Source organism: Elgaria multicarinata, chromosome 15 (assembly GCF_023053635.1).
Source record: "Elgaria multicarinata webbii isolate HBS135686 ecotype San Diego chromosome 15, rElgMul1.1.pri, whole genome shotgun sequence".
Classification (NCBI taxonomy): domain Eukaryota; kingdom Metazoa; phylum Chordata; class Lepidosauria; order Squamata; family Anguidae; genus Elgaria; species Elgaria multicarinata.
The window spans coordinates 17527082-17544753 of record NC_086185.1 but is presented as its reverse complement, the minus strand read 5'-3'; the positions used below and the strand labels follow the sequence as shown (position 1 = coordinate 17544753).

General features: G+C 37.0%; 1 protein-coding gene across 1 annotated transcript in view; it reads left to right on the top strand.

The window, feature by feature from the left end:
• DIAPH2 (diaphanous related formin 2) overlaps positions 1-17672 on the top strand; it is a 327319-nt gene that overhangs the window by 104294 nt on the left and 205353 nt on the right. The window contains exons 18-19 of the mRNA XM_063141950.1: positions 12342-12443; positions 13744-13838. Of these exons, the coding sequence (XP_062998020.1) occupies positions 12342-12443; positions 13744-13838 (197 nt within the window). The remainder of the gene's footprint in view (positions 1-12341; positions 12444-13743; positions 13839-17672) is intronic.

The window sequence follows — 17672 nt, the reverse complement described above, 5'->3', positions numbered from 1 at the left end:
TGGTACGTATATATACTGCAGCCATTTGGGTTTCTTCAACTATCACTAAGCACTAATCTGTTTCAATTGAAATCCATTGGTAGAGTTGAGGCTTTTTTTTGGACAATAGTATGTAAACCCATGTGAAGGGATTAAATGTGAATAATTAAAGATAGTTTAGATTCTAAATGCGGTGAGGAAATAAACGATTCTAGGATTTGAACACATTAATAATGTTGAGACATTGCTGAAAGCTGATAATCCTAGTGAAATAGATGGGTTTACTTTTTTAAAAAAAACCTAATAATCTGTATACATTTTCACATGTGCAATGGCCTTTCTCTTACTTTTTTCTGCCTCATTCTTGGGCAATAATAGAAACTTCTAGAAAATCATAATACCTCTAATCAGTCTAACTTTATGTCCCCATTCCGCATGCATATCAGAGCGAGAGTTCACTTTCAGAATACTAATTTTGGAATCACTGGCCAAAACCAACAGCAAAGCTGAATAAAAGACAGTTGGCAGGCAGCTTCCAGTGCCGAAAAGTGCGCTGATTAGACAATTTGAGATAATATGATGGCATTTGTTTCTTAGGAAAATACTTCAGCCTGTGCAACAAATGATTAAGCACAAGAAAACTATTCATAACTATAGTAATCTTTTGTATGCAGTTATCAGATGTTTTTTTCAGTCATTTAGCTAAAACTGGGTTTGATCATCATTAGTGAAAACCAGGATACTTGATGAATAATTTAGTGAATTATTACTTCTCATATCGCCTAATTTTATATATGTAATGTGTAGCTATAGCATTAAAACTTTTGTGCCTGCATTAAGACATCCACTGTGCATTGCCTCTGGACTTCTTTTAAATAAAAGTAGCAGTTTGCCAATGAGCACTACAACCAGCATATTTATTTTGTATCATTCTGAAACTGTTTTCAGGTGTGGTGTATATTTCTCATATTCACTTCCCTATGAAGTTATGAAGCTAAACTCTGCTTAGTGGAGTTTTATCTCTAAAGTGCCCCCCTCCTCCCACTTACCCTTTTTGTGAGAACAAGAACTTAGAGCCTACCCTAAGAAGTCCTGCATTATTTATTTATTTTATTTGTGGCATTTGTATACCGGTGAGAATAGTAAAATCTCTCAGCGATTCACAATATTAAGTATGGTGGGTAAAATGAGCAATAGATGCCGCTATCTTACAAATAATCTAAATGGTGATAGTTAGCAAAATACCAGATAAAATGGAGAAGAAACCAGCAAGAGACTGGTGTTTTTAAAGGGTCTAAAGTAGCATGTATGCTAAGATTTTAATCACACCTGCAGTGCCGTAAGTGGTAAAATCAGGTATACCACTTCAAAATGTAGTTTCCTTTGTTTGAGAATCATTGCATACTTATGGTATCTTTGTGATGAGGTTTTATTTAGTAGTTAGAAACAGCATAGTGAAACAAATTTCTATAGTATGCAGCAAAACTGCTAATCTTGCAACAGATTACAAAAGCATCAGCACAGATCCCTACAGATTTCAGGATACTTCTAACCTGTTAACTCCAGCTCAAATTTCTCTGACGATGTCTTTTTCATTACCTCTTCCCTCAAAGTCAAACTGTTTCTGTTTGGCCTGTAGTTGTATAATTGTTTATGTTTTAATATTGTAATTATTTTTTGGTACATTTCTTTTCCTAGGTTTAAAATGTATATGTTTTTAAATTTTGTAAGGCCGCCTTGAGGCCCAGTATTGGGCAAAAGGCGGGATACAAATAAATATAACAACAACAACAACGTAGCAGTATCTTTGGACCATACAATATTAACTATTATTAGTTTTAACCAGGGTTTAAGATACTTCAAGAAAGGAAACTGCAGAAAAGGGCAACTTAAATGATCAAGGGACTGGAGCATCTCTCATGTGAAGGAAGGTTATAACTTCTGGGATTGTTTAGCTTGGAAAAAAGAAGGCTAAGGGGAGACATGCTGGAGGTGTACAAAATTATGCATGATGTAGAGAACCTAGATAGGCAGACATTTTTCTTCCTCGCTCATAGTACTAGAACCAGGGGTCATCCCCTGAGGCCAATTGGTGGGAAGTTCAGGACACATAAAAGGAAGTACTTCACACAGCATAGAGTTAAACTATGGAATTCATTACTACAAGATGTATCGCTATGGAATTTGTTACCATAAGTGATGGCTTTAAAGGGGGTTAGAGAAATTCCTGGAGGTGAAGGCTATCAATGGCTACTAGTCCTGATAGCTATGTGCTACCTCCAGTATCCAAGGCAGTAGGCCTGTGTAAACAAGTTGCTGGGGAACATGGGTGGGAGGGTGCTTTTACACCATGCCCTGCTTGTGGATTCCTGGTCAACAGCTGGTTGGCCACTGTGCGAACAGAATGCTGGACTAAATGGATCCTCGGTCTGATCCAGCAGGGCTCTTTTATGTTCTTATGCTCTTAATCCTATAGCATTCCCCAGCCATTTTAAGTTTACCAGATCTACTCCACTCTGTAAAGTGAAACTCTGTTTAAGAACTTAACACATTACTGCATTTTTACAGTAGGGCTGCTTGCTAGATTTTGACAAAAGTGCAGTGATGAAGGCTATCTTAGTGGCTTAGAAGATGAAACAGTGAAGAACTAACAAAGTTGGCCCCCTCAGAGGGCATTACAGAATGGGGAAGAGAAGACAAAATTTCCTTCAGCACTTGCTAGGAGTTATTCAAGTGGGCAGAATCCTTTCCAGAGGAAGAAACCCTGACGATATCTCCCCTATTTTGTGTTGCTGTGTTTATATCAATGAACTGTATTACTTAAATATTTTGTCATTAATATATTTTTTGGATGACTTCAGTAGATTTATTTATTTTTTTATTTATTCTATGTAGGCTATATCTGTCTTTACTACTATGGCTCCATCCTTTCCTACATGAATTTCTCTAATATGTTTTTGAGGCCATCTTAGCTAGTGGTGATCACCATATCTTGTGCTAAATTCATTGTTAGTTGAATTGAAAATTAGGTTATCTGTTCAAGGAATCTCACTGTGATGACAAAGTGGATATTTGAAATGAGGTCAGTAATTTAAATAACAGGCTCTACTGAGCCCAGATTACCATAAGCCAGTTCCATTGTTCAGTGGCATGAATGACAGTATACATATCTGAAAGTAACCGAAGTAATTCTTGCTGGCCTGCAACTATACCTGTTTGTCTCTTCTTTCCTTGCATGTGAAGGCCATTAAAAACAAAATGACTTAGAAAAATTATGAAAGATTTTTTTTAATAGCGATGACCTCAGTAATACAGTTAGTTGATGAACTTGCAAAGGAGTTTGCGCTCTCAGTTGCCACATTATAAAGTGTTTTTTTTTAAAAAAAGCAACATTTAAAGCCTGAAATCGGAATACATCAAAGACTTTATACAGTACCATGCAATGAATTCATCTCTTAGAATGCTGAAACCTGTTATGTGCTGTATGCAAGTAATATAGATTGTCTGATTTGTACAGGGAAATACGAGTTTAACATCAAGTGAATATACTGTGCCTTTTCCCTTATCTGGATACATGGCTGATGAATATGTATTTTTTTATTTATTTTTACATGAGCACATATGGCAAAAGAGAGAAATGTACAAAAATAAGATGAAGGATCTGAAATATTTGTGGCAAAAGTAATCGCTTTGAAGTTTCAGATAAATAGCTGAACTATGTGAAATACTTATCTCTTCCCTCCTTTTCATGTTCATCCCAGGTAGAGTTTGTGTATTTAATTAAAACGAATAAGACTATTTACAGGTGTTCTAGTACTATGTTAATTTAAAAATTGAAGATGAAGTAGAATTATTCATATATATTCTAAGCAGAATGCTTCTGGCTGAAGACATTCTATCACTGCAGTAAGTAGCTGTTTGGGAATGAGAGTTGTATTTGATATGTTTATTGTTTATCTTTTGCAACAACTAGCTCTTGAAAGCCAGTCAAAAGAAACTCGCTCCTCTTGCTCATGAAGTTAATTAATGAATCATTTACAGAAGCCTGAGTGCTGAGTAGCCTTAAGGTTTGTGCTGGTTAAAAAGTTGGGAAGGATAAAATCTTGCCTGCTTAACATTTGTTACTTTTAGGGGGGCTTAGGGAGATTTAAGCATGCATTTTACTAATTGTGAAATTTATTTATTTATTTATTACATTTATATACCACTCCAAAGCTGAAGCTCCCTGGGCGGTTTACAAAGGTTAAAAACAGTGAACATTAAAAACAACTATAAAAATTTTAAACCTTCAAAAGCATAAAAGCAACAATATCTATTTAAAACAACTGTTCTTTGGTAAGTTAAAAACTCAGCATATGTTAACTGCCTGGGAGAAGAGAAAAGTCTTGACCTGGCAGTGAAAAGATAACAATGTTGGTGCCAGGCGAGCCTCATCGGGGAGATCATTCCATAATTGGGGGGCCACCACTGAAAAGGCCCTCTCCCTTGTCGCCATCCTCTGAGCTTCCCTAGGAGTAGGCACTCGGAGGAGGACCTTAGATGTTGAGCGTAGTGTACGGGAAGGTTCATGTCGGGAAAGGCGTTCCGTCAAGTATTGTGGTCCCAAGCCGTGTAAGGCTTTATACATTAAAACCAGCACCTTGAATTGGGCTCAAAAATGTATAGGTAGCCAATCAAGCAGACCAGAGCCGGTCTTATATACTCGAACTTTCTGGTTCCGGTTATTAATCTGGCCACTGCATTTTGCACAAGCTGCAGCTTCTGAATTGTCTTCAAAGGCAGCCCATGTAGAGCACATTGGAGTAGTCTAATTTGGAGGTTACCAGAGCATAGACAACTGAATCTAGGCTATCCTTGTCCAGTTAGGGGTGTAGCTGGGCCACCAACCAAAGTTGGTAGAAGGCACTCCATGCCACCAAGGCCACCTGAGTCTCAAGTGATGGAGATGGTTCAAGGAGAACCCCCAAGGTATGAACCTGCTCCTTCAGAGGGAGTGCAACCCCATCCAGAACAGGTTGAACACCCACTATCCAATCAGAAGAACCACCCACTAACAGCATCTCAGTCTTGTCTGGATTGAGTTTCAGTTTATTAGCCCTCATCCAGTCCATTGTCGCAGCCAGGCACCGATTCAGCACATTCACAGCTTCACCTGATGAAGATGAAAAGGAGAAGTAGAGCTGCGTGTCATTGTGTACTGATGACAGCACACTCCAAAACTCCGGATGACCGCAACCAATGGTTTCATGTAAATATTAAAAAGCATGGGGGACAAAACTGACCCCTGTGGAACTCCATACTGGAGAATCCATGGGGCTGAGCAATGTTCCTCAAACAGCACCTTCTGGAGCCGGCCCGCCAAGTAGGAGCGGAACCACTGCAATGCAGTACCTCCCACTCCTAACTCAGCCAGTCGCTCTAGAAGGATACCATGGTTGATGGTATTGAAAGCCGCTGAGCGATCAAGGAGAATCAACAGAGGCCCACTCCCCCTGTCTTTCTGCCGACATAGGTCATCATACAGGGCGACCAAGGCTTTTTCCGTGCCAAAACCAGGCTTGAAACCTGACTGAAATGGATCCAGATAATCAGTTTCATCCAAGAGTGTCTGGAACTGGCCCACCTTACTAATTTTGAAAAGTTGCTAATGGAGAAAGGAAGCTCCGCTTTGCTTTCTAGACTCTATAATGCATGATTGAAATTTAATTAAAATAGTTACAAAATATGTGATAATGAGAAATTGGAGAATAGATCTGTGTATGATTTCTGTTTTTACACAGGGATATGTATTTTCATTTTCTGTTAAACTAAGAAAAACTCACTTTAAAATATTAGTATCTTTGACACTTGGTATCTTTTAATCAAATAGGTGGTATTTTCCCATGTTAGGTTAATTTCTAATTGATGAAAAATAAACAGCATTATTTCCTTTTATGTGTGTTCATTTTGTTTAAAAGTTTGAAGCAACAGTTGTTGCAATAATATATGTTGTGCTTTGTTCAGGTACGCATGAATAATCTGAAGCTCACTTCATCAGGTTGGCTGATGAAGCAAAGTAATCTGTATGCGCTTAGTTTTGTTCTTAGGAAGCAATGTCAGTAGTGACAAACAGATGCAAGATTACATCAATTCTTCTCATTTTTAATGCAGCTTTTGTATCTGGCAGGCTTTGCTACAGGAAATTTTTGATTTAAGTTGATATCAGTCTGAAAACGAGTCTTTCTTTTCCACGGGAAGGTGGAGGAGGGGACAGGACTTCTCAGAATTGTTGGCTTTTATGATTACAGGGAGGATTGGAATGCAACAGAGGCACTTTACTTTCACTGCAGGAGCTGATAAATGTACAATTTGCATACCTCCCAGGTGGCATCACATCTATGCGGTTAGATCACACATCTGTTGACTTAATTGGGAAAATGGGTGTGGCTAGCAGGTGCTTTGAAAATCTGGGATGAAAAGCTATTCCAGATTCATCCTGTATCTTATTACTTTCAGCAGGTTGGGGATGTACATAATGCTATCAACATCTCCCCCCCCCCCCCCGCCCCACTTGCTACTGTTAAGTTTTGGAGCAATGCTGAATGTTGATCAATGTAGTAGACTGATGATCCCAAATCCCAGCTGGTCAACTTCCTATAATATTACTTTCTCTGAAAAAGACCCGCTTTGTAATATCAAAGAAATTCCAAGAATTTTCTTAATTCTGTATTCTTGTAGTTAGAAGTTTAATAGTGCTCAAGTCATTTTTGGTAGACTGATTTTTCCTCCTTATTGATTTTTAGAATTTAGGTGTGCCATTTTCATTATGACCCCGGCATAGGAAATAACACTGAGTATGTCACTGCAGCTTCTTTTTTTTTTTTTTTTTTTGGTGTGAGAGTAGAAATGGTAATGATTTTTCAACTGGTAAACCCAGGATAGAGCATGGGTCGTGATGATGAAGCTAGAGCATTTTATTCAGCCCTGGAAGCATTTCCAGTTTTGTGGAAAGGAGTACTGATGATTTGTTACCCATAGAGAAAGTATGGCATGCTGGTTGTGACTATGCATGAATATGCTACAAATATTAAACTGTGTATTAAAGAATATATTAAATAAAAGTTAAGTCTTATTTAAATAGGGTCACACCTCTCTTAATGGACGTAGCACATGTGAATGGTTAAGAAAAGTTTTTTTCAATTGCTGGCTGTATTCCAAACAAAAATATATCAGGATATGCAGGATTTTTCAAATAACAAAATGATAGAAAAGCAACAGTTGTCAAACTTTTTTTAAAAAAATTACATTATACATTTTCTAAATTAACATTGTTTGACTTGATCAGACTTTTTAGGTATGTTCATTTTGGGTGGTGTTTGTGAAGAAAAAAGAGGAACTTAAGTGTATATTCAATTAGTCTCTCATTTCTGTTGAAACTTAACTGCCTAGGTCTGTCTTGTCTTAACTATGTAACAACAAATGTTTCTAAGGCAAGGTCACACTCCCATCAGTTGTTTTGGTCAGTCTAATTGTCTTGCTTCAGTGGTCACATAGAATATTCTTGCTTCTGTCTTTTGTGTAGTCTTCTGTTACATGTCAAATCTCACCGTTTTCCCCCCTCACCTTTCAAGATTTCAGCTGAAGTGTGATCAATACTTGCCACTTCACCATTTTTCAAGTGATGAATTGCATTTAAATTATCTACCCACAGCAGCCTTTTAGTGATACATAGCTTTAGAAATCCACCTTCATCAAAATATTCTGTAAATGAGGCTTGATTTCAGAGGTATTTTGTTAGCTCTGAATTTGGGGAAGACATGTTTTAACTAGTTGGGAGAAATATAGCTCCTGGAAAAATGGTATTTGGAATGACGAACAGTGGTATTTGTACCTTCGCTAAAACACTTTGGAAGCTTGCTCTTGTATTTTGGAGTGTGTGCATTTGTCTTCTCTTCCACTGTATCACTTTAGAGTCAAGACTTTTCACAGGGGACACCTCCTTCTTCCTTACCCCCTTTAGGAACAAAACCTTTCTTCTCTTTCCTTTAAGTTACCTGAAAAGAATGAGAACTGTGCTCTAAGCAAAAGAAGGCAGAGCTCCATTTTGATATGACCCAGGAGGAATTCCAACTGTCATGAACAATTCCTTCCTTGGGGATTTGATTGCAGCGCATCCCTTCATAACACGTCACTGTCCTTATTGTGTCCTAAACTAAATAGTCACTTGTACAAAACAGGCAGGGGGTCACATTGATTTTGTAAACTTGTTGTTGTTGTTATATAAAATAGATCTGTAACTAATGACCCCACTTGTGGTGTTGGATTTTAATTGTTACTGAAATGGTTCAATTTAAAACATTGCTTTTATACTGTTTGGAGTAAGAGGGTAATAATGACATAGCTTAGGTATTAAAGAATAATATCCTAAGTCTTCATTATATATTGTCCTGAAAGAGAGCATGATTGTCAAAGAGCACGAATGACTTCATATCCTGGCAATCTAATAGGGGACAGGGCAACCACTTAACCGCAGCATTAAGTAATATTAAAAGACTAATGATTGTAAAAAGAGCCTTCTACTCCCTATTTTTGAAAACCAAGAATTAGAATGCTATCCATTTTTCTTTTCATTTTCTCCACATGTTTCAAATACTTCAGAATAGTTTAGTGTTTGCCACTTTTTAATTATGTGTGGATACAATGTTATGACTGAGATGTTCTCAGAAGTTAACATGCCCATGTGTTAAATCGCATGCTTTATAACTTCATAACAAATTTCAAACATGATAATCATCATGAAGTTATTTAAATGGTGCTGTTCTTGCCTCCTGTGATATACTCTGTCTTTCTTCAGTTGCACTGTGATTTCATCATTCAGTATTCCGTGCAGCATGCCACATGCATATACTACCTTTCCATACTTGTTGAGCTTGCAACAGGTACAGAAGCACAACTTGCTCACAAGCACAGAAGCATAACTCACTCTTTTCCAGGATTTTACTCTCCTTTTTATCATTCTTTCCACATTTGGAGGTAGGAGTCATGATCACCGAGCTAGCTCTCTACGACCAAGTTCAGGGCAGTCAACCTTTAGCAACATATATTATTCTTTTAAAATAGAAAACAACAACAACAACACTAAAGAGCTATAACTACTAATTCTTGAACAATAATTATGGTCTTGTATTGCTGTTAGCTTTTTGTCCTGCTTCCAACTTTCGGGAGAGATTTCTAATGTTCCACCATGCTTTTATGAGTGGTGACCAGACCTGGGTTGTAGTGTTAAATACAAAGAATACCTGCTTTATTAACTCCTCTTCTGATATGCGTAGTAGTTGTACTATACAGTAGGGAGTATTTTCCAGTGTGCTTCCCAGAGTAGGTATACTCATCAAATTGTAGAAGCTGCAAAGAGTGTACAATCCTTGCATTTGTGGCATGGGAAAAAAGGGGTTTGGAAGCCAAAATATTTCTTATAATATATTCCCCCTACACTTATTTTTACATCATTTTTTTTTCTATTTCCATCCTCGGTTGGAATTTTGGTAATATATTCTTTGAAAACTAATAATCTACTTTCCTAGTAGTAGTGATGTCAGTGCTGTGTGATAATGTCACTGAGCGCAAATGAAGCCAATTCAGATGGAAGGCTGTACTTCCTTAATATTGCATTTTCCTCCTTTGAGTTAACTTATTTTGCTCTCAATAACAATGTCAGTGTCACTAGGAGGAATGGTTATTTTTCAAACCGAAAAGGATGTCTAAGTTGCAGTTGACGTTGGTTGTGATGAGAATCACTATAGAGTGGTTTGCCAGATAATATGTTGGGTGGTGGGGAATGCTTTATAGAAAGAAAAAAAGGGGAAATGTTCCATTGAGAAATCTCTCAAAAGGGGAGGCACATTACAAAAGAGAAATTGTTGACCAAAGTGTACCCTCTCTTTTGGTTCATCCCTAATTAATATAATTATACAAAAATGCACAGTAAGGTGCACTAAAACCTCTACTTGGTGCAGATGTTCTCTTGATTCCCAGGATCATTTGCTATTAAACAAGCAAAGCCAACCTACAAGACAGCTCAATCTGAAATCTTGCTCCTTGCTGAAACAGTGGCATAATAAGGCTTTTATTTATGGTAATGGATAGGCACTGTTTGTAGCTGTTGTTTAACCCTGCACAAGACTCTATTAGTGTTAGTGTTAGTTCAAGAAGTATTTAGCAGTTCACAGTGTGATAAAGTTAGCTCAACCTGGGCTACCATCCAGAGAATATCAAGCCATCTTGTGTTAAATGTTAGCAGATGTTTGACATAATCACACATCTCCCTGTCTAGTACAACTGTGTGATTTGGAGGCTTATTTCCGTGTTTCGAAAGCAGTTGCTAATAACGGTTTGAATAAATTTCCTGAAAGTAGTTCACTATGAGTGCTTCAGCCTCATGAACCACAGCTAAACGTTTAGCTTCGCAAATATAACCTGTGAAATTACACCACTGTTTTCTCACTAGTGGAAGTAGTCAATATAAGGGGATCAAAACTTTGGTTTGTTCAGTTATCAGGTTAGGTTTGAAAGAGTGTGTTTTGCCTTAGGAGATGCTCCTGTCCTCATAAAAGTAGATGTCACTCTCTTTGTTCTGTGTGTGTGTTCTCTGGAGTTGATGGCATAGGGATCATAATTTGAGAAGGAGGAAGGGAGATATATCAACTAGCTTGAACTTCAAATAATCAACCTAGCACTGTTGGACTTGTGGAATGAGGATTTAGCAGGAATGAGGTTAGTTCATACAGGCAACTCTTCTGCCCAAATATTTATTTATTTATTTATTACATTTTTATACCGCCCAATAGCCGAAGCTCTCTGGGCGGTTCACAAAAATTAAAACCTAATAAAACAACAAATATGTATCAATTGGGAGGGCAGAGGATCTACATCTGGAGGTGACTACATATGTGGAAGCAAATCTCTCCTCACTCAGTAATGGTGACCTGAATGATGCACCTCATAGGCTTTCCTGTGCATCATCAGTATCACTTGAGTTGTTTGGAAATGAAACCTCTTATTGGCATGAGATAGTGTAGAGATCGTAGTAATTATAAATATATAGTGCTATTTTCTAAAAATCTGACAGCTTAAGTAGAATTGGGATGACTGGAAGCTCCTGCATTTTGGGTTGTTGTGCAACATGAGTTTGAGTAGGGGTGAGGTGTGATTTTTGAAAATTCTAATTCTGGTGAACAGTTAAAGTGCCTTGCCCTCTACTATATCTTGTCATCACTGGTGTACAATATTTTGCTTTGTCTTAACATTAGAACAGTTAAATCATGCAGAGGTAATGTTTAATGGTGTTCAGTAATTGAGTTAATGATCAGGTGTGAGAGTACATTAGGTATTGCACAGCTGTTAATTTTCAAAACCCATGTGTTTCCAGATTTTGGGATAAGCTAATAGTGAAGTTTTACTTAATTAAGTCTCTGAACCATTACTGCTATCTTTTGGGTTTTCCTTGTCACCAGAACAATTGGCTCTGTTTAATTTTCCTCTCAATTTCTGGTTTACTTCAGCTAATGTCATTTTACTTGTGTGGGCACAAAAGCAGGTGTCATAACAAAATTATTCTTTCAGGGGGATACATTAGTTTACAGGTGTAGGCAATGCAAAGATGTACCTACCTCTCAGCTACAAATGTAGTACATAACGTAAGAGTACGATGCAAAACAATCTCTTACAGCATGTTGCATCAGCTTTTCCTCCCCAGCTTTCATAAACAAATACGTTATTGCTCACAAAATAGATCACAGTATTAACGGAAAACAAAATCTTGGTTGCTTACCAACAGGTTTAATTTAGATCCACTCTTTGATTTGTTTTGTTAAGCGTTTAACTCTGCCTTTCCCAACACCTGAACCTCTTTTCATTTCCCTTGGCTATATTTTAAATTAACTAGTGTGTTCATACAATAAATAAAATAGTGATCAGTATTGTGTAGTTGCAACCAGTAGGAGGCTCTGATGTGCTGAAGGTAAAAAATTGGTAAACCATGGCTGCCTCAGAGACAGCTAGTAAGGGCAGTAGAAAGGGCAGTAGAGAGCTACTTGTCTCCGTCAAATAGTGTCTCTTAGTTTTGAAATAGTTCATTATCCAACAGTGGCCTTGTTTTAGCAGAAATATCTTTTTGATCCCAAAGCAAAGCTAAAATGTTGCTCTGTGTGGTAGCCTGTATTCCACCACACACAAATATGATTTCTTGAACTTTGCTTATTTAATGTTATAAAGGATTAAGCTCATAAATGCAAACTTTTTAAAAGTTTAAACATAACCTAGGAATAGAAATATTGCCTCTGTTAAATATGTACATACTCATGAACGTTCCTTTTGTTTTGCAGTTAAAAAGGCAGTTGAGGATACAGAAGAAAAGAAGATAGCTATGCCTAAGAAGAGAGTTAAAGAGTTAAGACTATTGGATGGGAAGACAGCACAGAATTTGTGTATGCAATATGTTCTTTCACTTTACATAATGTTTGTCGAAATTTTAACACTTTTCTGTTGTCAATAATTTGATATTTTGCTGTAAGTATGCATTGTGAAATCGTCTCCTTGAACTCCATGGTTTGAGGCAAGAGCTGTAGGTATTAATATTGTCTTGTGGAGATTGTGACTCTTGTCTTTAGCAGTAGTTGAAATTACTTCCAAGAATAATCTGGGTCCATAATGGAATGAGGGAGAGATCCAATTCCTGGTTATGTTGAACTGGAGTGTTTTGAACTTATCAAAACCTAGTACAAATTAAGCAAAGGCAAGTGTTCGATGCCTGTGCTATTGAACATGAACACCAGTCTGTGGACATGTTTATCAGCTTCCCTTGCTGAAAATACAACCAATATGTAGGAGATCTGGCCATCTCTAGTGCCATAGAGATGGTTCCTCATTTTTTCTTTTCTTTAGGGATTACAAGAATGGGAAGCACTGGAGCTGTCTTCTAAATTTTGATATCTAAACAAGTTGGGGGGAACAAGAATTCCATGGAGACATCAAAACTACATGAGCAATAAGTTGTTGGAACAGTGGTTAATTAGACTTCTAACATACATTGTTGAAGTTGTAGCCTCAGAAGCTCAGCTTATTCCTTGTGTAGAAACTAATGGCACATTCTCTCTGTTTTTGACTGCAGTCTAGATTTGTATTAAAATTATTCACAGACATAATGCCTCTGAACCTAGACGTTCACTGTAATTACAGTGATTGTTTCCAATGGTAGTTAAAAGCACTCTTCAGGTTCAGAAGCCATATGCTCCTTAAAATTGCTTTCATGCTCTGCTTGTGGGCTTCTTGGAAGCATCTGGCTAACCATTATGGAAAACAGCATGCTGGAGCAGTTTGGACCCTTGGTTTGATCTAGCAGGGTTTCTTATAAAACCAACCGGCCTGTAAAATATGTACCAAATTATTATTCACATCACACTGGATTTTTTTTTAAAAAAAATTAGTGTGGTGGTATGATCTGAGTCATGGATTGTTGATCGTAAAAGCTCTTAATTCAATTTTTGATGTTACTGTATTTTCTTAAAAAGGATTCTGTATTTGAATTGGGGCATTAAAGCCAATTCACCTACACTCCTCACAAGCAGTGCATAAGACTATCTCCTAGAAGACGTCACTGGAATTTTCAATTCAAATGTGTTTCTTGGTATAATTCATACTGTTCTATAAAAATGTTAATGCAATAATGCAAGGACATTCAATCTTCATTTTACAATTGTTTCAAACTATGGTGGTGTTTCCTTTCAGCTATTTTCCTGGGATCTTTCCGTATGCCTTACGAGGAAATTAAAGATATTATTTTAGAAGTAGATGAAGAAAAACTGAGTGAAGCATTGATTCAGGTAAGTTAGTACGGCATCTCTTTGAAACAAATTTCATTTGTTGTTTTTTTGAATGCTTTTTTTGAAGACCCATTGGCTGCAATGGATACTATGGGGCAGAGAGATCATATACCCACTTCAGGGTCACTAGTTCCGAAACAGCTGCTTGTATGTTTAAATGCCTTTACATAAATTCTCCTTTTGATCCACTATGTTTTTATCTTTGTTCATTTCAAATATTGTTTGATTTTTCTTTACTTTCTTGGGGAAAGATTCTGGCCACTTATAATATTGAGACTACCGTTCTTTGTGGTTTGAATGCCCTTATCCTGTATAATGATAGTAAAACTTATTTTCCAAGTGCTGATCCATATGTAGCCAAAAATACCATCTACACAAAGGTGGGTTGTGTAGCAGCAGGTTTGAATAAGGAGGGGAAAAAAGGGGGTGACTAAGGTGGAACCCAAAGAACAGCCCAACGAAGACTGGGTGTGTTCAATGACCATTAAATGCTGGCTGACTCATGGCGTGAATGGAATAGAGTATCCTGGAAGAGAGCATATCAGAGTGCCTGGAACTCCATATCGCAACGTGTTGTTGAAGATTGTGAATTACAATTATCCATTATGAAAACATGACCCAAAACATGACAGTTTCGCAGTTGATTTCAGTGTAATGTTAAAATTAAACAATAATATTGAAATAAGTGATTATAGACGTTTGCTGTATTTATAGATAATTTACATCTAAAAAGACAAGACAACGTACAACGTAAGACTAACAGTGACAAAATCCTACCCCCGAACCTCAAATTTAAATAAATTAATACGTTTGTTTTGATTTCAAATTTATCTCACCCAAGGGCTCATGGCAACTAACACCAAAATCAGATGTACAATTAAATAATTAGTCCTCAATAAATAATGATTAAATGCAAGTGTCTTCATTAAAAGTTATATTACACTTGCATGACCCTAGGCATTAAAAGGCAGCTTAGATTCAAAACAAAACACAAATTTTGCAGAGCTTTCAGAACATGTTCAGGCTGTAACTTTGGTAAATCTTCATATGGGGTGTTCCACAGAGCAGCATGATATTAGGTAACTGTAAAATATAGAAAAATAATAATAATATTCTCAACAGTTTGTCTTTTTTAGGGTGCAATCCTATGCACATTTAGGCAGAAACATGACTATAAAAATTAATTGAAAAGATACACAAAAGGGTATCACTTCAGTTCTCCCTTCTTTTTTCATGTTAGTTTTGTAGACCCTTGAAGGGAAAGGCTACAAACTGGGTACGTCTTCCTCCTTCCTTCACAGAGGCTGTTACAACCATTACCTTTTGAGCAGGAGAGGAAGACGTGAAATGTCATAATCACCACTTTTTAAAAATATGCTGTTTTAATGGCCTATATTTGTTCTTATTACCCCATATGTTATCTGCTCTAGGAGCCTTGAAGGCTGAAGAGAGGGAAGGAAAATGCTTAAAACGAAGAAAGAAATTAGAGCCGCCTTAGCACATCCTCTCCCTTGTCTGAATTTGTGAATAAAAAACATAGCTGCAAAATCCCTCCTCCTCCCACACATTTAAGTGTGTGTTTGTGCATGTGGGGCACACAAACACACGTGTTGAAATTTGGAATAGTCATCTGCATATTTAAAATTGATATAAGTAAAAAGTGTTCGCTAAAAGTATATATAAAATATTTACGCTATATATTGCTCCATATCGAAAATAGATTCCGCAGCAGTGAACATAGGAATAAAACAGTAAAAAGATTAAAACAAAAAATTAAAATTCTTCAATTTAAAACAAAGTACCAATAAATACAGTGGCTGGTATCCATAGCAGAATCCTGACCTAAAAATAATAATTAAAAAATGGATTCATCAGCTGAAGTTCTGCCTAACTGATTCCTGTTTCTGTTCCTTTATTTTTTCCTTAGACATAGTGTTAGGAGAGCCTTCATAGCTCAGAGGTAGAGCATATGTTTTGGAATCAAAGGGTCAAGGTCCTATCCCTGGCTTCTTCAGCTAATAGAGCCAGGTAGCAAATGATGGAAAGGTCTTATGCCTGAGATCCTCAAGAACCTCTGACAGTCAGAGTAGGCAATAGTGGGCTAAATGGATAAATAGTCTGACTTTGTATAGGTTAACTTTCTATGTTACCTGTTGAACCAGTAAGTATAATAAACTGTCCTAGAATCAAAACCGTTAGATACTCTAATTGGGAGTATATTTCCAATAGCTTTGTCTATACAGTATTTGCTTGAATTTGACAAGGATCCAGTCTGTGTACATTATGATGAGTTTAATAATGGAGAATCCAAGACTTGAGTAACTTAATGAGATGTTTTGAGACAAGAAAGAAAGGTTAAGTTTTGGTATGCAAGAAAGGGCATTGTGGTTCGATATCTTCACTTAACTAACCTTTAAGTGTGCAATTAACATTTAAAGAAATAAAGTTTGTGGAGTGCTGTTGAATAATTGCAGAAATGTGGAAAGTAGTTAAATGTCTCCGTTCTGTTTAACAGGCATTTTTTTTTAACATAACAGTGCTGACATACCATAAAATTAGAGCTATGAGGCATGAAAGATTGAATACAAAGCATACTTCATTGCTGTCACAAACACTTTCTTTTGGCTTTGCTGTCTAGAACAGGATCAGTAAGGTGCCACTCGAAATATGATTTTATGCAAAATATTGAACAATGCTATCTGTTACGCTATGAATGTGTTGAGTTAATGGGTACATGTATAGAATGTATTCAAATAAGACCTGGGGACAACTGTCATACCTTCAATGTAATGAAGGTTGCTTGCTTCTCCAAGGAATTTAGCTGTTGTTTGCCATATGCCTAGTTTTACAGACTAGTCTGTAATATAATAACATTTCCATCTACCTGTTATGTATGGGAACAGTGAATTTTTTTGGAATTATAAGGCTTAAAACCAGGGGCAATTTATTCCCACTGTAATTGGTTGATGATGATGATGATTTTTACTATTGCATTTTGCATATGCTTCACTTTACTGGGTTTGCAGGAGAAAAGAAACCCTGTAAATACCACATAATAATGATTATAGATATACCCTCTGAGACAGTGTGACATGATTTCTTCTGAATTGTGCCTTTGGTTTTTTCTTCTATTAAATAGCACATTCACACAGCGAATGTGTTTTGAATATGTTCATATAGTGAGCAGTGTGATAATTGAGGAACACAACAGACATCTTTAAATATGGAGAGGACACACGTATGGAAGTTGCAGCTGAACGTTCCCCTTGGAATGTTTACAATTGACCGCGTGATGTATGGTGAACACATTTGCCTCATAAAGCACAGGAAGTCATTTTCAACCATGCTAGGAACTATGGTATTGAGACATATAAAAATCGGCTCAGCCGATATTGACATCTTGGGCTATTTATGTTTCTCTATAACTTTGGTAGTGAGGGGGATAGTCCATTGGCCAGAAGACATAGGCCCTTATCAGATGACATGCTAAACCATGGTGATTAAGCATTTATGGTAGCTACATAACCACGTTTTAAACATGCTTACTAACCATTTGCTGCAAAAGGGTTAGCATCCTAACCATGGCTCAGCGTGTTGTCTTAACAGGCCCTAAGTGTTGCTGGACAGTTGACCACACCCACTCCAGTAAGAAATGCTATATGGGAATATTAGCCTACTTCAAACTGGATGTAAATATATATTAACTCAGTTTTGACACTGTCAGATTGAGCTTCCTCCTCTACTGTATGCTATCAATCCTCTCCCCTTGTGTTTGAAAGCCTGAGAGTGAGGCCAGGGTCTCATTGTCATTTATGTGCAGTGCCTGCCACCAAA